Source organism: Crocodylus porosus, unplaced genomic scaffold (genome assembly GCF_001723895.1).
Source record: "Crocodylus porosus isolate Cpor-Errol unplaced genomic scaffold, CroPor_comp1, whole genome shotgun sequence".
In the NCBI taxonomy this organism is placed as follows: domain Eukaryota; kingdom Metazoa; phylum Chordata; order Crocodylia; family Crocodylidae; genus Crocodylus; species Crocodylus porosus.
Window position 1 is genome coordinate 84,569,266 of NW_017728918.1, and position 23,784 is coordinate 84,593,049.

The window sequence follows — 23,784 nt, forward strand, 5'->3', positions numbered from 1 at the left end:
CTTCCCTGAGCCAGTCAGTCCCACTGACTTCCCTGAGCCTTCTAAACCTCCAATCTGCTCCTAGTGCTGGTTTTACCAGCATTTGCCAGTGACGGGGGGAAACTGAAGTAAACTGGGGTAGGAAGATCGGGGGGGGGATTGTTTTGCCAGGGGAGTTTTTTGTCTGGGGCTGGAAAGGATTTGGGGCTAAAAATAGCCCCTGGTCAGAGGAGGGGAAGAAAGCTCTTCCCAATCCCAACAGCTCCCCTACTGCAGAGCCACTAGCCTCACTGATCCCATCAAACGTCACTTGTAGAGCCAACAACCCCCACATCTGCCTGCCCCTTGACCCACCCTGGCTTACTTCAATTGGATTGGGGGAAGTTTGGTGGCTGGGGGGGGGAACCCGAGGACAGTCCTGGGGTGACAGGATCAGAGAGCCCCAACACCTCCGCAGATCCCACTAGTACCCTCTATCCCCCCAAAGCCTCTCAATGCAGACCCTATTAACCCCCCTGATCTCCCCAATCCCTCCCCACTAGCCTCTTATCCCACCCACCCTTCCCCTGATTTACCTTGACCTAGACTCCTGGCACCTATCTAATTACCAAGTTAGATAGGGCAGCCATTTTTTTACTTGATCTAACCTCCCTGAATGTCTGGCTGTAATGTATGTATGAAGCCAGAGATTAGCTACAGATTCAATGTTTTAAGTTCTCCACCAGTTACTCTCCTTCCCTCCACAAATACAGGATTTTTTAAATTGATCTCTCCTAGAACTTAAAGAAGCAATCATAAGACAGTACTCAAATGCAAGTTAAACAATAATTCAACAATAACCACAAGTCTTTCTACTCATTACCTTTTCCGCTTCTCTTCATAGCAGCAACCTCTTTCAATATGGTAGCTTCCCTATACTCTTAGTTTTCATATTGTACAAGTAAAGAAATTCTTGCTACAAAAAATGACAGAGAGTATGTTTGATCATTCAAACTATGGGCCGTATCTTCTTGTTATCACAAGACATCAAAGATAAGTTTTCCAGTAAAAGAACCATATTTTTCATTAGTATGTAAGTGTGTCAAGTTCCCCTTTGTGATCATGAAACCAGTTCAGTTAGCTGCAGAGATGACAGGAATATGGTCCTCAAAGACAAAGACAAACGGACCTCATGAAACAGGCCCTTTGCCTTTCAACATGAAAACAGTCAAAGCTTCCTCACAGCATTCATATTCAGCTCTACATTTCTAACATCAAGAGATACCTGCCTTGCCTCTCTTATTTCTTCCACTCTAGTAGAGGAATTTCTTCCATCAGCCTAGAGAAGGGAACAGTCACCAACTACTGTTCTGTAACCCATGGATCAAGCTGTTTGTTCTGGACAACAAAACATTACCACTCAACCCCAAGCTGGCATAAAAAAGATACCTATATTATGACAGTCCCCAGTGCCCAAAAAGGAAATTAACTTTCAGGAAATCATGCATACTTTATTTCAACAATAATGTGCATCACCAGTATGAATCAGTGGGTACATTATTACAAGACATCTGTCACCAGAGAAAGGTGCCAGTTTATTTACAAAAATAGGAAAATAAGGATTACAGTTTCTAAATGTCATCCTTTTGATAATTTAACTCCATGAATGTTCTAGTTTTTATATTCTGTTTAGTTTTTGCTAGTGAATAGGTTTCAACAAAAAGTTAAAATTCATAATATTTGGTTTAGCAAATGCCTACCTCAATGAAGCATGGCTATACTACTACAGTTTACTTAAAGAAGGAACATATGGACAATTATGCAGAGTGGTTCACACAGGACAGTGAACAAGACTTGTTTGGAGGAGACTGCAGGAAGAGAAAGAAGAGTTTCATGACTAAGTCCATTGAATGTTGTACTACAGAACTAAATTTGATACCTTCTTCTGGAAGTGGCTATGTTATGCTGGGAATTGACTTAAACTGAAATATTCAAGGAGGGCTAAATCCCTAAAAGGACATAGGCCTGCTTAACTTCAAAAGTGCAATCCTTAAAATGCTTGTTTGGTTGCCTGTAAACAAACCAGGGAGGAACCTAAAAGCCTCATTATAAAAGCTTATGTGCCTAAAATTATGCATCAAGGCATACCCACAGCACTTACCCCATCACACAACCAATTAATGTCTGCAAACTAGGCATTCTTTTGTCTCTGTAATCAGAGTTCATTCCAATTATGCATGCTGTAAGAGCATCTACCAGATCACAGTCCAAAAAATAAAGCCAGAAATATAGCTTGTGGTGCTACCACTATGCTTTTGCTCTGCTTCTAGAGCACTAACCCAGAATATGGGAGACCTGTCTGAGGGTATTTGAACCCAGAAAGGAAAGCACTGAGGTTATTTGTGAATAGGAGTGCTCTCAACTGCTCCTACTGAAGCTGTTCCACTTTGTATGTAATAATGCATTTACTCAAATACAAAATGAAGTTTTTCCTTCCAATTAACGTGGGAAAAAAGCCCCTTGTCTTATAATCGTATACAGGAAAACCTCATTAAAAACACTGTCTATCATTAAACTGCTACCAAAAGCATCATGTGCTCAGCAATGGAAACCAAGTATGAAACTGATTAAATACAACAAAAACACTGAGTATGAAAGTAAAGCACATGGCCCATGTTGGGAAAACATGGTAATGGGAACCTTTTTTTGTTTGTTTGTTTGTTTATTGCCCGGCTCCTGGAAGCACTGCAATACCAGGCCAATGCATGGAGTAGATGGAGCAAGCTCCAGTTCCACCTCCAACACCAAAAATCTACTCAATATAGACCTCCTATGGAGGACATATTAGGGACAACCACCTACCCTGGGGAGCCTGCCTACGTGGTCATGGTGCTTCCCCTGCCAACCACAAGAACAGCTTAACGTAGCCCATCTGAATAAGATATATGATAGTTCACATTAAGCATAATCCCCCTCACCACTGACTCTTCAAATTGTGGTGAGCCGTGATACTGCATACAAATCACCCAGAATCCTTCTGTTGCCCCCTCTTTCAATCTGTTGTATACAATTAGTGTGACTGCAACCTCCATGAAGTGAAGCCAGACCAGGCTGCCCTGTGCCTCATCTGCATATAAATTTCTGAAGCACCCAGGACTTGTTACAAGAACACCAGGTTCCAGTCATGAATGCGGGCTGATTAGCACATGGATTCTTTGCGTGGAGTTATCTGGAGTACATACACATACTGAGCTGCACTGAGCTATGGGTCACTGTAATTTCCAACGTTGCTGACTTGGGTGGGGCCCAGGCCAATGTGCACTGTGGTAAATCAAAGGGCTCTGGACTAATCTTACACATAGTTTGTACTGAGGTCCACTGAACTGCCTGAGGCTAACCTGCTACTAGCAGGCAGAAACAAATCAACCACCTCTTCTGGGACTGCCCATACACCAGAAAGTTGTGGAAGAATATATGTGCACTCCTGGCGATGACAAGTTTCAGAATCCTGGCCAGAGAAGCAGTCTTGTATGGGCACTTGACCAAACAGCAAAGGCCCCTGACAGACCACTTTTACCAGGTAATTTCCTCTTTTAGGTATGCCCTGTGGTAAATCAGGAATCTGTTCACAAATAGGCACTCGGACCCCACAGTCAAGGACTGTATTAAAATGGGGCTAAGTGAAATGTACTGATACTACTGAAAGACACAAGAGGACGATGAGAAAAAGACAGTGGACCTCATATGGTGGACAGGAGACTGGCATAGATTTTTCAGAGGCAAGCCCTCCAAAGAGGACAATAAGGACAGCAGTGAGGACAGTGATGACGATGAGGGTGAATATGATGATGGCAAGTGAAAGCATAGGAATAGTGATGGGTGCACAGTATGAACTTTGTAACAGGACTAAAATACTTTAACTGGTAAAGTGTTTTGGCCTGTCAAGTGAACGACAGTAGTCACTTGACGGGTTGGTAGGGGTACAGTTACCAATCTATCTACCTAGATAATAATATTTTTTCGAAATAAAAGCTACAGTTCTCCCTTGGCATGCTGTAGATCCCTTTCTTAAGGATGTAAGTCTGCATTGTATATAGAGACTATTTTCTTAACTCAAAGCTGTGGCTTCAAATAGGGGGACAAATCCTTTTGGATAAAGTTCTCCTCATGTATTTGCTACCTCTGTAAATCAGACTGTAAGGTCTCAACTAATTTCTGAGAAATCATAGCCGCACCCAAGGTCAATGAGAACTAAGCTGTACTGTGTTTTCTTGATTAGAAGACAAGATTTTTCCCCATTTAACATAGGGGGAAAAGCCCCTTGCCTTTCAGTCAAGCATGAGGCAGCAGGAGGGCAAGCAGCTGCTGTGGCTCTGGCCCCAACCTGGAGCTGAAGACACAGCTCCACTCGCCTCCCCCTGCTACCTCTGCACACCCTGCCACTCCTCCCCTGCAGCTCCCAGTTCTGGCCCCTGCACTGCTTCCATCTCTCTCCCCAACTCTGCTGCCCTCCTTCTTACCTTTGCTTTGCGCCAGCAAGCTCTGTCCTCCCCGAAGCCTGGAGCACATGCTCCAGGCCAGGCCCATAGCAGCAGTACCCACTCCACCTTACTTCTACAGGTCCATTCCCCAGGTTGCGATAAGAAGGGAGTGGAGGATTGGAGGGGCAGGCACTGGGGAGAGCCTTTGGTGCGTGTGTGGGGGGAAAATGGGAGAAGGGTGGTGGGGACCTGAGGTTGCAGACAGCAGAAGCAGAGTGGAGGAAGGTGAAGAGGGAAAGGGGAAATTGGGGCAGCCCGAGGGTGTGGGAGTGGGCTGGCAAAAATGGGGGAGTAAGTGGGGAGGGGCAGGCAGCAGGGAGAAAGCTGCATGCCTCTCACTGCCTGCCCCACTGCATCCATATTACCTGCCCCCTACCATATGCCACACTACTGCATGTCCCCCACTGCTCCCAACTGCCTGCCTCCTACCACCTGCCCCATTACTGCCCCCCTCAATCACCTCTCCCTCCACCAACTGCAGTAGCGGGGAGAGGGACAAATGATAATCCTCCAATAATTTGATTCCATACATGGAAAATGATAATAAATTTATAAATTTTCAATATGCAGAATCTATTTATTGGAGGGGGTCATCTGACATTCAGGGTCATCTTAAATTTGAGTAAATACAGTAAATCAATATTTGTGAAACCCTCAGATATGGTTACAATGAGCTCTTAATGCAGTAATTAAGCATGGAGCCACAGAATGATATAAAGGAAAACAGAATTCTCCATGCAGAGATGGCTTAGGAATAATGCCTTCTGCCTCTCAACCCTAAGATTCTGTACCTGCTCACTAAATCAGTACCATCTATCCCAGATTTTGAATGATGTATGGGTCCATGGGATGGGCTGTTACATGATTACCTAAATATAGTTATATTGTAATGCATAAAAACATGGGGGATAAAATGAAGGTTACTCAGGCAACCTTACTTCTGCCATTTCTTAACTTTTGAGTTCTTGACTTTCAAGCTTAAAAAAATGTTCAAATATTAAATGAAAAAAAGTTAACTATCTGGCTTCAATAAAAGGCTGAACAACATATATAGTTGTACCTTATCAACAATAAGGTACATATCATACCTCAGCTCCACCCATCCATTTTGGTTCATCAGGAAATTCAGCACATAAAACATCCTTTGACTGCTCAGTCCCAAGTACGTGGTAAAAGAGCTGCTGGTGTAGGTTAGTGGAGGTCTCAGTGCCTGGAACAATTCAGAAATTTAAGTGGACTGGATTAGTATTCAATAAAAATACATTTAAAATTCCAAAGAAAGAAACTTTTTGGCTGTACTTCTGTACACTGGAACACAAGTTTGTGGAAAAAGGAACTATTCAAGGATTTCAACTGTAATAGATTGCTTTGGGTCAGGTGCCATTCTTCTTTTTATTGTACAAGTCACGACAGGATAGTATGCTGGCAGGGCAGCAAGGAGGAGATGCATGCACGATGAATATTCTAAATCTGAGGACTCTGCTTTCATACTTTTTTTCCTAGAAAAACCAATGACCTTACAGTATTTAATGAGCGTCAAAAGTTTTTAAAGGGTATTGGAATCACGTAAATACAAGATGATGTTTACAGCCTTCCCATCTAAGAAACAGTATAACTAACTAAAAAGATACTGGTATCATGAGAAAAAGGTTTTTTTTAAGAAAACATTAATATTTTTCTAAAATAACAACATAAGTCAACAACATTGAGCCATGGTGACCCCACAGCTCAGCACTGCTCAGTATGCGTGTGTTTCAGATACCCCCCACAAAGGATGCAGTTGTTTTTGACATGCATCCTGGGACCTTCCAAAAATTGATATGCAAATGAGTCACAGGGCAACCTGGTCAGCCCCACCTCCTGGATGACAGGCTGAGAGAGGGAGCCACAGAGGGTTTTTGGGTGAACTGTTTTGGGGCCCATTTGGTGATGTTTGCCAGATATTTAAGGCTCGTGAAGAAGCAGGGATCATTGGAAATGGTAAAGAAAGGCACAGCTCAGCAGTAGGAATGAAGTTCAAATGTAGTCCATGTAGTGGCTCACCATAACATTAAAAAGTTGGTGCTGAAAGGGACTGTGCACAGTGAGCTCTACCATATACTTGATTCACATGGGTTGCACTAACCTATCCTTATAGTAGGTTCCCACGAGTATGTTTGCCCAATATGAACCACACGTTTCATAGTCATGCTCAGCGTTACCTGCATTTGATCAACTTCATAGCTGGTTTCCATTACTAAGCACATGTTGCTTTTGGCAGCAACTAATGATAGGGAATGTATTTAATGACATTTCCTTATATGCAAATATAAGATGAGGGGCCTTCCCCTTCCCCATGCCGGTATGTGCATGTGGAGGGGGAGCTCATCTTGCATTCAAGTAAATACAGTATTTTGCAGGACTGGGGCAGTGCAACGTAGAAGCAGAAAACTCATCTAAACAGTCTTTTGTAAAGTAGAGTTGGAATAGAAAGCGGTAAAGCAGTATTTAGCAAATTTCTCAACTCTCTAAGGGCATTTCTTCGGAGATCTTGTTCTGGAAATGTTCTCTAGCTACTACCACACCAGCCAGCTAAGACAAGGTGTAGTCATTTCCCACAACAAACCGATGATATGTGACTGACTTACCATCACTTTTTCCATCTTGTTTTGGATAGCAGTTATAGAACATGCCTTTTCCATCATGGGTCCAAGCCATGCAGCTAAATTTAACTCTTTCTAATATATCCGAAAGCTCTTCCAGGCCATCTACTTTCATAAACTTAATTGTGACCCAATCTGAGCCACTGGAACTCAGACCATACGCAAAATATTCACCATCTTCACTGAATGCATAACCTGTAGATAAAAGACAAACAAACAATGATTACAATAACAATCTACTTTATCTCACTATTTTGCTGCATAACTTTTTACTATTTGACACATATCCAATTCTGAACAGTGTGAAAAGTCAAAATAGAGAAACAGTTAAATAATTATATTCACTGAGCAACTGAAGGGGAGTTAAGCTGATCATTCTGCAGAGTTTTACTCCAGCTTATTTAACAAAAATAAATACAATTATTGTGGCGTAGTATATGATTAGCTACATGGACAAGCTTTAAAAAAAACTAAGACTCACTTAAAGATCTCTAAACATTTTTTTAAACAGTTGTGGTTTGTGCTTCAACCAACAAGTAGCAGAAACCTACTGGTAGCACTAATGGTCTTCGGTAGCCAGCAATCAGCCACTTCATCCCCATCGTCTGACGTGAAGCATGATGCAAGTTATTTACATGCATTATGTAATGATTTTTAAAGAAGTGTGGTCTAATGTACACTAAAAAGACATGTAGGCAGAACTCTTGTTTTCTATTGCCTTGTCCACTATTGACACCTATTGAGGGTGAGGGCTTATCATTTCTAATCCTCTATTTAGGATAAATCATTACATGTAAAAAGTCAGTAAGCAACTGCACTTTCCTGTTGGACCCAGCAGTGCTGCTCCCTAATAAAATCTGTCAGAACTTGCCCCTTCATAGTTTAATAATTACAAACATCTTAAGACTCTTTTCCTAGATAAATGGTACTTTCAGAAGGCCATTTCTTGGCCCTATGTGAATCAAATTCCCTACCAGACCTCCTCTTTCATTTAAAAATTACCTTTCCTTACCATTTTTAATGCATATCTTCTGCAACCATACAATCTAAATACTGTATTTTCTCACATATGACATGCCCCAGAATATAACACAAGCCTTGTTTTTGGAAAGCAGAATAGAGAAAAAAAAATATTTCCTTGACTGAGTAATTGAGAGGCAGCAGCTAGGGAGACAACCTGCTCACTGTTGTACTCCCTGTGGATTACTGTAGATGTTACTTTTGGTTTCCCCCATAAGAACTCTCACTGTTTGTCTCACATATTACACATGCTCCAATTTCCAGGGTATCTGCACACAAGAAAATATGGCACCTTCTCCTGATCACCCAGATAAGAATAGGGTCATGATGACGACATTAAAACACCTGATGTTCCCACTCTTGCAACACACCAGCTTTGCAAAAGGCCAGAGAAGGTAATGATTTTACAATATATCCCATATTTTTACAGTGCTAAGTAAACCGTTTGCCCCCACTTCAAAAAGTCCCATAAAAAAAAACCACAGTAGACTTTGAACGTAAGATCAACCTACAACTGGATCAATATGGTACAATTATATAGAAAACCTGACTCTGCACAATACATTTTAGGCCAGTTAGTATGGTCCCCTTGAAGGGTCATCTGCTCCATGGTGAGTGCAGCTCATGAACAGAAAAAAACTACAAAAACTGAGTGGCTCAGAATACAACTACTTCACAGCTCCCAGGGATCTCTCTGGTCTGCTCCACAAGAATGGGAAGCAGGCTTTAATCCTCCTTCAGGCAGACTTTATGAGATCCAAGATACATATTGAATGTCAGGTTCTGATCCACAGAACCCTAGCTCCACTGCAGAGAACTGGGAGGCACCACTAAATCTACAGAGCCAGGAAACAGCCCATTAACGTGAACTGGGGGGAAACCACACAAATTCTGCTGGAACCCTGCCCATGTTTCATTGGAAGTTGGTCAAAACCTATGGGAAAAATTACTTAAACACAAAATTAGCCTTTACAATAAAAAAATAAATAAGTGTCTGAAAATCCCCAAACAACTATCTACATTCTCCATCTCTTCATCCCTGAACAAGTTATAAAAATTTGGACTTTGAACCCCTAAAACCAAGTGTGTTATGATGAAGGTTTTGGCTTTACATGTTGCATGAAATTTGAATCCAGAATTACAATGCAAATCTGGCCTTTTAGTAAGGATCTGTCTTTGAGTAAACCTGTAAGCAGTTTCCTCTTAACTAAAAAATATTTGTTGTGATATGTATTTGGAAGGGAAGAATGGGGAGTTGCACTCTAATGGAGCTAGCCTATGCCCAAACAGAAGGACTAGTTAAGTTCTACTGCATTACAACCTATACACCACTCCTGGTCCATACACCTTAAAAAAAAAAAGGCAACACAACACTGTCAGAATCCCTACTCAGAATATGGCCAAGCCAGGCAAGCCTTTGGCAGGGCCTGTCGACCAGGTCAAAAGGTCTCTGAGCAGGCGGAAAATTACCAGCTACAGCCAGGTAGAAAATTACCAGATATAGTTATGCAACAAGAAACAAAAGCCCGCAAAAACCCACAGCAACACAAAATATAGTAGGCATGCACACTTGCAATGATTGGATAAAGTTCCCGTCAGAATGTTTACAAAAGGTGCAACGCTCCAAGCGCTCGTCGGAGGAACCATGCAACTGAACCTCAAGCGACAAAGAGCAACTGGACTGATCACCCAGGAGCTGCCTCCCCCAGGGTGAATCCCTGAGCGACCTTCAGGCCTGCTGAACGGAGTAATCTTTATCTTTCCAGCAACAAAGATGAAACTGGTGAGCTGCCGTGCCATTTTCACTTAAGCACTGTAAATAGTTTAGTGTTAGCTTTACCTTATAAGGACTTTTACAGCCTAGTTTAGTTTGTTAGGTTGGCTACCCTATGCTACCTACCCAGTCTGGGACTTACTGGTACTCAGCCGCACCAAGCCCTCAGGCTTGAAAGCAAGGGATTACCACGAACCCCGTGACCCAGCCGTCCTGTCTTTATATAAGTCGTCTACCCGGTCTGGGACTTACCGGTGCTCAGCTGCACAAAGCCCTCGGGCTTGAAAGCAAGAGATTACTAAGAACCCCGTGACCCGACGACGCCCTTGTATTCTACACCTATCCACACAAATAAAATTTTCCATCATATTGTTATCCTGTCTCCATGTCCTGCCTGCTTCCCTCCCCCATTGGCATTCGCGAACTTTAAAAATCCGACATGGCGTCACAAACAGGATGTCAATGTCCCGGGGAATCACGCACGACAGAGGTGGACAAGGATTTATTCCACCATGTCACTTTCCATCTTAATATGGCGTCCGCAGACAGCCAACCAGACTCATTGAAGGCCGGATTTATCTCCGTGATGGAGTTAAGAAGTGGCCAGCAAAATTAGTAGCCCAGTTAATCACCACCCTCACAGGCCACTTACATGACAGCCATCATAAAAGGCGACTTGTCAACACATATAGTGCAAAGCATATGTTAAGCAAATGCACAAAGGCACTCCTGGACGCGCTTCGCCATGTCAAAAGCCTCGAAGCCACCCTCCATACAAACTTCTTTGCCACACCATCAAAACCACACACCACCGAGACGGCCTGTCAAACCGAAGACAAAGCGTACCAGGAAAAGCCTGAACTGCCACCACCGTACCCTACTGCACCAAAAACACCGCCCGCCAAGAAACCCCCACAATCCGACCTTTATCCATTGCTCCTTCCGGAGACCCCAACTGCCAAAGCGTGTCCCATCACGGTAACTAAGATCACAACCGACCAGCAGGGGAATACCACGTAACACACCATTCAAGGTCCCGCACAACATCAGAACTAAAAGACTTGGTCACGTCAACCAGTGGCCGACCTGGAGAATCCATAATGGGATGGATTGGATGCTTCTTGTTAGAAAATTCCACAGACATGGTCGACTTCAAAGAATCTATTTACCTCTGTAGAACTGTTAACTGGCATCGAAACGCTGGAATGGCCATGCACGTCACTGACAACAGACACTGGCCTGTCCCCATCCTGTGTGTGTGTCTGTTACTGACCAGCAGTAACCTCAGCGCGTACAGCCTTCCCCCGGGAGCCATCAAAACATCATATGACTTGGTCACCACCGTTGCGGGCATTTTGTACTGCACCTGGTCCCCCCCAAGGCGGAGCAACACTAAACCTAACCAACCAACAACAACAGTTTCCCCAAAGGTTCGTGACCGACCCGACCGAAATCCCAGTCCAGCCACTCGCCATCACCAGAGCAACACAAAGCCTCCTTCAACAAGAGCCCGGTGTAGTCTTATGACTCAAAAACACTGAAGGCAGACCTCTCCGTGTCCTCCTGGATACCATGACGGACCTCCTGGAAATTCTCAGGAGAGGCAACACCACCCATGTGGCACCCCTCACCACAAAACTAAGATCCGAATCCCGAGTGCACGAGCCACCTCATACGTACCCAGAACGCTCGCCCTTTGAACGTAGAGTTTTCGGGTTCCTGCTCCATAACAGTGGACTTACGAAATACGAAATCAACAACCTCGACCCAGCCACACAACTAAGCTTAACGCGAGCAAAAGGCTTCAAAGGACAAGACGACCATCACGACCAACATGCAAAAAACGATTAAGGGGCCACACCAGCAGCGGCCTTAAAACCGGACTCTGACTCTCGACCCTGTCACGCTATTTGCCCCAGACACGCCGGTAAAATTCCTCTTGGATACGGGAACACAAACTAATGTCATCCAGGCCACTGTCCCCCACGAGAACACTCGAAGAAAAATTTGGATCCAAGGGGTAAATTCCGCCCAAGAGGCTCAAATTGTTAAGTTCACAATTACCGGCCAAGTTGGTCAATATCACCTCACTGCAGTTCTAGGCAAGCAAAACATCATAGGAGTAACAAGAATCCAGAGACTCAAACTTCAGGCCACATTACTTTTGGCATTGCCAATCGCCTTAGATCCTCACCAGCGCCACGTCCCCTACGCAAAAAATCCCATGCCATGGAAGTTCCGCTTGATCTGTACTCCACCAGCTGGATATAACAGCATCACCACCTTGCTATCCGACTTTCTGCATGATGGAAGAATTGGAAAAATACTCGAAAGCACATTCCTTTCACCCAGCTGGGGAATTCAGAAACACAACGATCCAACCAGCTACCGCCTAGTCACTGACTTCCGTCAAGCAAATGCCCGCATCGACCCCTTTCAATATGTTATGAAGCACTTCCTTATGGAACTACACAGCATGTTAATTAATTCTGCTTACCGATGGGGAGCAACCCTTGACCTCAAAGACAAGTTCTTTAATGTCCCCATCGAGGACACACATAGACTATTAAATTTCTCCATCAACAGGAGCATTTACAAGTCAAAAGTTTGCCCCCAAGGCTATAAGAATTCACCAGCTATCTGTAGCACCCTTCTACAGTCCACCCTTGACAAAGTACATCCTCGAGATGGCACCCTTGTCATCTCATATGTGGACGACATCGCCATCTTAGGGGACAATGAAAAAAATCAGTGAATGACACACTTGCAAAAGTCACAACCATCCTAGACAGTGATGGGTGGAAAATCAACAAAAAGAAAAGCTCAGCCACTGCACAAGAAAGCTTTAGCTTCCTCGGACTATCCATCTCCCCCGTTCACATTAAATCTGACCTGCAAAGACCCCAGCCTCTCCTCCCTTGAAAAAATTCACAACCTCGCTCACTCAAAGATGTCCAAAAAATCTTGGGAGAAGTCACCTACTATCGGACACTGGATCACGGAAGAGAGCCTCCCAGCCCTCCGGACTCTCCAGAGCCTCTTAAAAAAGAAAAAATCCTTTGAGTGGAACGCTTACTGCCAAGCAGCCCTTGAGACTCTCATCCAAACGCTAACACAACCCTTACCTCAACATCGCTACAAACCACTAAAACCAATCGTGGTCCGAATCAACTGTACATCCCCCCACATCTTTTATACCACTGAACAAGAAGAACAATTCGTCCAATTCTCCAACAGAAAGCTTAACGGACCCGAAAACCACTATGGAGATCTAAGAAAACTCCTCCTAGGCCTTGAACTAGCACATCCATGGCATAGACACAATGGCACCGGTGAGGCACCATTTATCTCCTGCCTTCCCAACCTAGATTCAGAGCCACCTCCTGAGTTCCAAGGCACAAGGGCCACCTGGATTTCCCTGCTATGATGAGCACAATATCAATGGCATCAATGGACCCACAAAAACTCAAATGCCATCCATGAAATTCGGAACCATGGCTCGTCTCGGACAGAAGTACGAAAAATCTACAGCCAAAAGCAGGCATGTACTGCCTTAAATGCAAACAACTCTCCATCATCAAGGGAGACCCCACCACATCTGTACAACTCACTGAACTCCTCAGCTTCCAGCTCGCAGTCACACATGCCACCAAAGTGCACCACTTAGACATCCCTGTCTTTGGAGTAGACTCTATGTTCATTTACAAAGTTGCCTCAGGCCGTGGGGACCCCAGCAAATACCTTGATACCTGGAAGACGATTCAAAGTCAGTTAACAGCCGCTTTTCCCCCGAGTCTTTATCACACATATACCCTCACACTGCCCACAAACCCATTGAGCCCATGAATTCCTTGATAATCAGCTTCAAGACCACACCGACGTCCACATACTGCAACAAGCATCCCCGCCGACAACCATGACCAGCGACCCCGTGGACCCCTTAAGCCAATGACTCCACCAAGAATGGGGAAGAAAACTCTATGACCGATTCGCCCTCATTGACCTACCTAGCACAAGACCCTCCGAAAAACTGGACACTTCATCCCCTAAGTGGCGTGAGGCTGTTCAACGCTGCATCGCATGCCAGCAATATAAGCGCACCAACCGAGTTGCGCACGCCAAATGTACTTACGACAAAATATACTTCACCCCGAGATATACCTGGCAAATAGACTTTCTGGGACCCCTCCCGGGGGCAAAACAATTTCCCAAAGCTCTAGTCACCGTTGACCTCGGAACCCGCCAGCTTTGGGCCCACCCTATGAGAAAAACTACCGCAACCACTACCAGTTGCAACCCTCCAAAAATTATTCACAGCCTGGGGACCACCGTTCACCATGAGATTCAATCTGACAGCGGACTGCCTTTCACCTCCAAATCCCTACGCCACTTTTTCGACCTTTACAATGTGAGCCACCATATCCACCTCCAATATCACCCAGAAAGTAACCGAGTTGTAGAACGAAAAAATCAGCACCCTCAAATCAATCCTCCGTACTTCTAACACCAACCCAGATTTCAATGGCTGGCACAACTACCTTTACACCACGCTTATCAACGTCAACCACGGTACCAGCTGCTGGCCAGAAATCCAACCTATCAAGCGACCAGCCTGGACCCAATAATACCTAAAGGACCCCAAAAACCCTGCCCAGCACCCCAACACCTACTGGCTCCACATCTGCAATCCAGTACCACCTTTCCCAGAAAACCTTCTAGCACACAGCAATTAGGTAAGCAAATGAGCCTAATTGTCTCCCTTCCTTTTTAGCTCTTTTCCGTCATCATCTCTACGGATGCCACCCTTCTGTACAATCAAAACAACACCCTTCCAATGGGCCGCAGCTGTCACTCTCACTGTGAATACCACCGAATGCGTCATCTGTACAAACCCAGCAACGGCCGCAGCCAAACCCCTTTTTACTCTCAACACATTCATCACTAACATCTCCACAAATGATCCCCAATTTAACATTTCTCATAATCCCAGGAGAGCCATCACCCTCTCCCATCTCTCTCTCCACCACATCTACTACGACCCCAACGCAGAGATCCAGTGTTTCCAATTTAATTTTTACCAACCCACACATAACCCCACTCACCTCGGCTACCACCAACATTGCAACGCAACCTTCCAACTTCAGCTCTCACCTCCGTCCCGTTGCTGTTCTTTAAAGCCATAAAACATTAAGGGTATTACCCTCCAGTGGAATTCAACAGCATGGGATCAATTCTGCTCCACCACCCAATCATGCCTTTTGTTCAACATCTCTGACCAATTTAATAAAACCACGAGCGCTACTTATTCTCTTCATCACACTCAGGTTCTTTACCTACGATCATTATTTCATACCACCATCCATAGCTCCTCCATTTACAGCCTGTCATCTGCACCAGTCACCACTCCTCATCGCACCAAGCGCGAGGCAGCAAAGAATACCGCTACCTGGCTCTAATGCGGTCTTGTAGCCCTAGCTTCCTTTAACCCCACAGGCCTAGGCATCAGGCAAGAACAGCTCAGACTCCTTGGTCTCCAAATCAAACACTTAGGAAATCAGATGCAAAAAGCCAATTCCTTGCTTTCTCATCAACAAGACCAGCTCATAGACTATGTTATGCAAAATCGCTTTGCGTTAAACTTTTTGTTAGCTAAAGAAAACGGAATGTGCTCCTGGCTCACCAAGAATTCAGTTCGAAGATCTGTGCTGCTTCTATATCGAGTCAATTTCCCACAACATCTTTGACATCATAGCCGAAATGGAAGACAAAGATCGTCGCCCGTGACGTGGGAAATCTTTGGGACAATCTTGCCAAAAAACTCCCCTCCCAATTCAGTTTAGGGGACTGGAAACAATTTTTTTGGTCTCTTCTTGTCATATTGTGTTGCATTGGGGCGATAATGTGTTGCGCTTGCACCTTGTTCAAGTACGCCCTCTCCCGCTTTTCTGAACTCACCGCACGTGTTAGTAACATAGAAAGCCTATAGCAGGTAACTCCTACCACTAGTGATGACGACCTCAGCCTCATAATCTAGGTTGGCCATGGCCATGTGGGGGGAGATGTCAGAATCCCTACTCAGAATATGGCCAGGCCAGGCAAGCCTTTGGCAGGGCCTGTCGACCAGGTCAAAAGGTCTCTGAGCAGGCGGAAAATTACCAGCTACGGCCAGGTGGAAAATTACCAGCTATAGTTACGCAGCAAGAAACAAAAGCCCGCCAAAACCCACAGCAACACAAAATATAGTAGGTATGCACACTTGCAATGATTGGATAAAGTTCCCGTCAGAATGTTTACAAAAGGTGCAACGCTCCAAGCGCTCGTCGGAGGAACCATGCAACTGAACCTCAAGTGACAAAGAGCAACTGGACTGATCACCCAGGAGCTGCCTCCCCCAGGGTGAATCCCTGAGCGACCTTCAGGCCTGCCGAACGGAGTAATCTTTCTCTCTCCAGCAACAAAAATGGAACTCGTGAGCTGCCGTGCCATTTTCGCTTAAGCACTGTAAATAGTTTAGTGTTAGCTTTACCTTATAAGGACTTTTACAGCCTAGTTTAGTTTGTTAGGTACACTACCCTATGCTGCCTACCCGGTCTGGGACTTACCAGTGGTCAGCTGCACAAAGCCCTCGGGCTTGAAAGCAAGGGATTACCGAGAACCCCGTGACCCGATGACACCCTTGTATTCTACACCTATCCACACAAATAAAATTTTCCATCATATTGTTATCCTGTCTCCGTGTCCTGCGTGCTTCCCTTCCCCACTGGCATTCGCGAACTTTAAAAATCCAACAAACACTTGATCTAGGAGTTCACAGGAGTGCGTAGACAGAAGTCAAGTTAAGAACAACACTCCTCTTATCACTAAAATAATCCTCAGAGAAAAAGCATACCTTGTATCTGTCAGCTAAAGTGAATTACTGAATGTAGCTAGGCTGTACAGTGGGTAGAGAGGGCAGCACAAAACAGTTGGTGCAATGGAAAGTGCCCAGTTCATTTACAGAACTTTGCAAATATAGATGAGACTGTTCAGCTGGATTCCAAATTGGACAGCCAATGACAAGGCAAAGTAGTACTTTGGAGAGTTCCCAGGCTGTTTTCCTTGATGATCAGTACTAGACACATATTCCTTAAAGTCATTAGACTAGACAGTGCACTCTGAAAATGAGGTGTCTATCACATATTCTCTCAATCAATGGAGACATTATAGACATTCCAGGAAAGCCATTAATACATGCTGAGAACACAAGGAGACATTATCTGAGGTTAGCAAAATCATGTTCATTATGACTTTCCCATATGCATAAGGAGCCAACAGTTATTAGCTAATATTCCTATCTTCTTTGCCATTTATTTTTGTATGTGTAGAAAATCCATATCCATAGCTGCTCCCAATAGAAATGTACAGCCAGTACAAATTTTGTATTTACTTGTCCTTCTTTTCCATGCTTTTACAGCTAAGCACACTTAAACTACACCTACTTTTCACTTGAGGCCCACATTTGTTTTAAGAACCGTCTATCCCACTGACCTCGTAAAGCCACTGTGCCATCAGCAGAAAGCTTATTTGGATCGAGAAACACTTTGGCGTCAGCCTCCAAGGAGTCTTGCACATATAATACTCGTTGATTTTGCAGTCCAGTATTGTAAAAGTGAAAATATCTAGAAAACACAGAAGTCAAATTTAAAGTTCAATTAAAGGGGAACAAAATGCAAACAACGTGAGAAACTTATGCCATAAAAGACAAAGACAAGTATATAAAGGGAAACATAAACCGTATAGAAGTGGCCTTTTACAATTCAGTGGAATTTCACATTCTTCTGAAAGAGGGCTTTGAAATGTACTTAAACTGTGTTCTTAAAAGAAGTCTGTATGTGAAAGTTAAGGTAACTTCCACTATACCTCACAATGTATTTCACTGAACACTCTCATGTCAACACTGTAATAAACTAAGGAACCTTTAGCAGACTGCTTGCTGTGAATGCAGAAGTTTCTAAAGGTGTTGCTGTAGACACAACTGTATCAAAGTTTTAAATCTGGATTACATAAACCTTCTCCTTCACGTGCTTACCCCCTTCCTGACTCCTGTATCCAGTAGCTGATAATAAAAAGAACCAACTTTGAAACCGTTTCATGTGTGGTTCCGGCTAAGGCCTAATAAGGCTATACCCATCCTGGAACACCTGTGAGAACCAGGTATTTCAAAAGTTATAGTAAACCAGTGAAGGTGCATTCTTGGAAATGGGTAAAAACAAAGTGGGCTTCAAAATTAATTGATTAAATAAGATAATTCATCTTATTTTTGTGAACTAACAGAAGCCTTAGCCAACCTACAAACAATAGGTTCATGTTTATTTCTTTATATAGCACTTCCAGGCAATTTAACCCTTACTTGTGATTTAGGGTCACAAATAGCATCCATAACTTCACTGTAACATAAATTTTCCTCCTCAATCTTCTGTTTCCAGAGCCAATACATTCAAATCCACATTTTCATTCAGAACATCCAGTAGTTATATACAACTGCAGGCACCCATGAACAGTGATAAGCAACAAGAAACTACTGTGGCAATGGGCTAGCGAATACCCTCAACTCATGTGCACTTAAGATTATGAAAATTTGAAAGATATTCAAAATAAATACATTTGGGTTTTCTTCCACTGTGGTTGTCCATTTTATAGTTAGTTTCCCTTTCCCTTCATTTCTTCCTTAGCCTCTATAAAGTTGGGTTTTTTTATGCCAGCTGCCCAGAGATGTTGCAGCTCCTAATTCTTGTCTGAAAACTGAAGAATTTGACTGATGAATTTCCAAATACTATATGGCTGGGACGCTCATAGGCTTAGTTCACTGAGTCACATTTTGCCAAAGAACCTTTGTTTAAATGCAGAATCCTTTCCTGAGCTGCACAAATAAAATAAATGAGAAACAGCACAAATATCACAATTTAAGTTCAGCCACATGTGAGAAGACGGGTCTGGTATAGAGGGACACTGAAGACTTATGAGGAATCAACTAAAAGCATTAATTTAGTGAGCATAATTTAAACATATTAAACCTCCTTGCAAATTTTCTCCTTGAATCTAAAGCTGATCTAAGGCTATTTTACCCCTGAATAAAAGCATGCATGGTTATGAAACAACATGCTTTAATTTATGGTCTTTAGTCAATTTCTCTGAATACCGATGATCATTCTTGTGTACCTCAGTCCTGGCAATACCATCACCAAACAAAACACAGATACAGCTCTTCCCCCTAACTCTTTTGTCTGGCTTGGTACAGAAAGACCCAAATGAGTTCCTTCTCTCCCCAGTTTAGGTAGCAGACTTGAGGGAATAATGGATTCCTTGCTCCTGCCTTTTTTCTGTAATTGGCTGTAAGAAACCACATGGCATCAACGGTTTCCAGTTGAAAGGAAAAAGATGAACTACAAGGCAAAAGAAATAGCTCCTTACGCTTTTCCACAATTAAAAATGTTGTTCCACATCTCTCAACACTGCAGAAGTTTTTTTGATCATAGTTATCAGGTTCTCCCCTTACTCTTTCTGCTGGAAGACCTTTTCAATGCACCTAAAGCAGTGATTCTCAGCCAGGGTGGCACACCGCAAAATCCTTTGAAGGGTGCAGCAGGCAGTGTGAGCAGGCAAGCAAGGTATCAGGAAATAAGCAAATAAAGGCACACTCAGACCTTAGGTGCGAGGAGATATGCAGATAAGAGTACTGCCCCTTCTGCAAAGAAGTAATCCCTGCAAGTAATAAACTAGTTTTTGAAATGTGGTACCATTCAATTTCCAAAAGTCGTGGAGGGGTGCCTTCAGTCTGATGAGGGATGCCTTGAATTTGAAGAGACTGAGAAGCACTGGTCTAGACAGCCAAGGTACCAATGACACATGAACCTGATGATACATAATCAAACCTGCAACTCTGCCTTTCTACGTCTCTATTTGGGGAAGTCAAATAATCAGCACCCTCCTGCCTATCTCCACCCAGTTATAAAGGAATAAAAGAAGCCAGCTCACCTACTCTCAGAAATCAGACTTTTTAGAAGAGCACATTTTATGTCCCAGTTGGGTTTTTGGAGGGGGAGGGGGGGTTGGATGAATATAAAAAGAGAATGGAGTTTTTCCACAGCACTGCTTATGTGCAAGTTACTATTTGGTGAGGGTATCCCCACTGTTTTTTTTTTTTTGGATATACTACACAAAGCTGTTACTTGCACAAAAAGAAAAAAAAACAGTAAAATGTTCTCAGTTTTAGTAATCTGAGTATTTTTAAAGTAACTTTGAATATGTCGTTATATGGGTATAAAATATTCACATAGAAATTTGATTTTCTGGTTAGTATCTCATCAAACAAACAAAGCCCTATGAAAAGCCCCTAACTGTATTCAGTAGTACTTTTTACCCAAGGATGTCAGAGTTTAGAAGCAGGAAACTGAGACACAGAGAAGTAACCCGTCAGTCACAAAGGAAGTCTCTATCAGCACTGGAAACTGTATCACCTGGCTCCCAGTCTAGCAGGCTACATCCTCTGGACTATATGGCCTCATGTTAATAATGCTCTATATATCATACAATATAGTGAACTGTATTTGAACTGTACCTTCCTTGCACTGTGTGCTTGTGCAAAGATTCAAGATAGATGCATATTAACTTCTAAACAGTCACACCTGGCTCTGGAGTCACAGATTGCCACTCCGTTATAGTTCATTAGATTGGATAACTTAAAAAAAAAATAAACTCAATATGTTTTGCTTTATTAATGAGTGGTTATTTCTGAATAGTAAGAGCCGAGAATTACAATTTATTATCTCCAAAAAGATTCCTCACATACCTTCTTCCTTTTCTGAAGTGGCAACTGTACTTAGGATAGTCATAAAGTTCAGTCATTCGTTCCTTGAATAACCCTCGGACAGGACACTGCTCAAGAAAGGGCATTGTAAGCTTGTTCTGGGCCTCTACAAAAGCCTGCAGATGAAAAAAAAAGCAAAAAACATACACTTGTAAAGTAAAACAAATGTATCCTTCATGACACCAGTAAAATACAACAGCAGTTCTCAAAAGAGGCGTGGCAAAGGGTGGGGGAAGGAGTACAAAGGTGACACTGAGAAGCGAAAAAGCCAGTTAGCCCAGGTACAGCATTGCACAATTCTGCCCTGCTGAAGCCATTCCTGATATAGCTGCTGCAGAGCTGGCTCAGGTGTCTCTGCAGCATGCTCGTTACAAGCAGGGATCCGGGTTTTCCGTTCGCCATGAAAAAATGTGGTAAAACCTGGATTTTCTTATTTTAGGGAGAAAAATGCAGGAAATGGTCGGATAAGTGCAAGGAGTGAATTTGCATCCAAAAGAAAGGAAGACTGTTTCTACTGCCACCCTCCACTGGCAAGGATGGCTTTAACTTCTGAGAGCTTCAATTGAGCTTTTCAGTACCATCCCAGCAGTAATCAGCATGGGAATGCAAAATCAGATGGATAATGATGGAATATCCATCTTACACCACTGGAAAATAAAATACAGAGGGAAAATGTGTAAGAGTCTCCAAGCACCTGAAAGATAGTTATGAAGTAGATGGTGACAGACTATTCTCTGCTGCTACAGGGAACAGGCCAAGGAGCAATGGTCTTCAGCTGCAGCAAGGGAAATTTAAGTTAGATATTATGAAGAACTTTCTTACCATAAGGGTGGGTAAACACTGGACTAGGCTACCCACAGAGGATGAGGAATCTCCGTTTTTGGATGTTTTTAAGAGCACGGTAGACAAATACTTGGCTGGGATGATGCAGTCATGGATAATCCCACCTTGAGCAGGGGGGTCAATTAAATTACCTTCTGAGGCCCTACTTTTCTATGGGTGTGTGTGCATTCACATAAGCAATTCCTGGAGCAAGCCCTTGAGGCTTATACAGGAAAAAAAGTTAAATCAACTTTCCCTGAAGCACTAATACACAAAAATAAAACAAAAAACCTAAAGAAAAAAGTATTCCTCCCTCAATTTTGGCAATTTATTTTAGGTTACCTTGAAGAATAGCCAACGCATTCTGAAACTGAAATAAGACTTTTAGTTTTGGAGTCACCTGCCAAAAAGGGTTCCAATATACATAACATTTTAACTATTCAAATGCTCCAAATTGTTGGATGTATTTTTATGTTTAATATAGGAAAAATATTGCTTAATGCAGTTTCAGTGGAACAAGAGCATTGAGATACCCCAGGTGTCTTATTGCTAACATTTATAATGGTTAAATATTACAAAGTTTTCAGTGTGAATTTTGAAATATCATCTGTGTATTAACCTACAAAGACCTGTGATTAAACTCACAATTCAACAGGGGGGGAAAAGTTACCTTTGTTTGTTCACTATCAGGATCTTCAAGCCAGCAGTAGGGGTCAATTATTTTATGTCCATGGTAATCATGAACCTGAATTCAAAAGAAACATCTTGTTATAAAAAATTTTAAAAAACCACACAGAAAGAAAACTTTAGGAGTATTTTTGTTTCCAGGGCAGAAGAACAAGTGAGTAATTAACATTAAAGGAGAAACTCCTTGGAACTTTACAGGCATGTTTTCAGTGCTGGGAAGTAGGGAAGACAGCAAAGTTTACCTCTCCAGAGACTTAAAAATACACCAAAGTGAACCAACCAAGGTGGTAGCATTACAACATGAGAAGAGAAAAGTAGATCATGAGGTACAGCTAATTCTTTTGCTCTTTACACAAAGGAAACGAAACTGCCATAATTTATTTGTCTGTCCCATCGTATCTAACAATCCAATGAAGGCCCAAAATCCAGAGCATTCATTTGGGATAATGCAATTTCATTTCATTAGAGATCTTTAGTTATCCAATAATTACAGTTTCCAATTATTTAAGAATGGAAGCACATTTAGTTGTAGCTCCTGTCAGTTTTATTTACTTTCCTTGTCATTAAACAAGTATGTTATATAAATAAGGAAAAATCTCAAACATTAGAAATACAAACATTTTTCATGAATTAAGGAGAGAGAGATCTACACTGTTAATAGTTGCACAGATCAGACACTTTAGCTTTCAAAATTCATTCAGCTTTAATAAAAGAAAAAAAGATCACCAAAGTCCCAGTCTTGCAAAAGCTTGTGATGACAGAAACATATGCAAGTAATCATACATGGCAAGAATAAAGACCTGCTTTTTGTTGAGAAGGTGACGAAAAATAAAATTAGTTTGGAACAAACGTATACTCTATTTTTAAGTTGACAAAGCTCTCCACTTGCGGCTGAGCAGTCACTTTGCAGGCTCTCTGTGCATAATCATACACAGATAGCTTCTTTAATCTTCCACAACGTTTACTAGATAGATGAGGGGCTGGGCTTTCCCAGTAATTTTATATGCTTCCATTTTTTTTGAGTTTACAACCTGAGATACTTTGAAGAGGCCAATTCTCAGACATGAGAGTATCTACCCTTTAAAAAAAGAAGACTACTTTAAAGGTGTTTTAAATTGATAATCCAAAATCTACAATACAGTCACTTTTGGAATAATTCATAGAATCATAGATAATTAGGGTTGGAAGGGACCTCAGGAGGTCATCTAGTCCAACCCCCTGCTCAAAGCAGGACCATCCCCAACTAGACCAAACCAGCCAGGGCTTTTTTGAGCCAGGCCTTGAAAATCTCCAAGGATGGAGATTGCACCACCTCTCTTGGTAACCCATTCCAATGCTTTACCACTCTCCTAGTAAGAAAGTTTTTCCTAAATTTCCCTTACTGCAACTTGAGACCCATTGTTCCTTGTTCTGTCACCTGCCACCACTGAGAATAGCCTCACTCCAAACTCTTTTGAACCCCACTTCAGGTAGTTAAAGACTGCTATTAAATCC

General features: G+C 42.8%; 1 protein-coding gene across 1 annotated transcript in view; it reads right to left on the reverse strand.

Moving 5' to 3' along the window:
• Window positions 1-23,784, reverse strand: part of PREP (prolyl endopeptidase) — a 173,762-nt gene that overhangs the window by 147,988 nt on the left and 1,990 nt on the right. The window contains exons 2-6 of the mRNA XM_019537820.1: window positions 22,274-22,348; window positions 20,764-20,897; window positions 17,463-17,593; window positions 7,127-7,336; window positions 5,588-5,709 (exon numbers count right to left, since the gene is read on the reverse strand). Of these exons, the coding sequence (XP_019393365.1) occupies window positions 5,588-5,709; window positions 7,127-7,336; window positions 17,463-17,593; window positions 20,764-20,897; window positions 22,274-22,348 (672 nt within the window). The remainder of the gene's footprint in view (window positions 1-5,587; window positions 5,710-7,126; window positions 7,337-17,462; window positions 17,594-20,763; window positions 20,898-22,273; window positions 22,349-23,784) is intronic.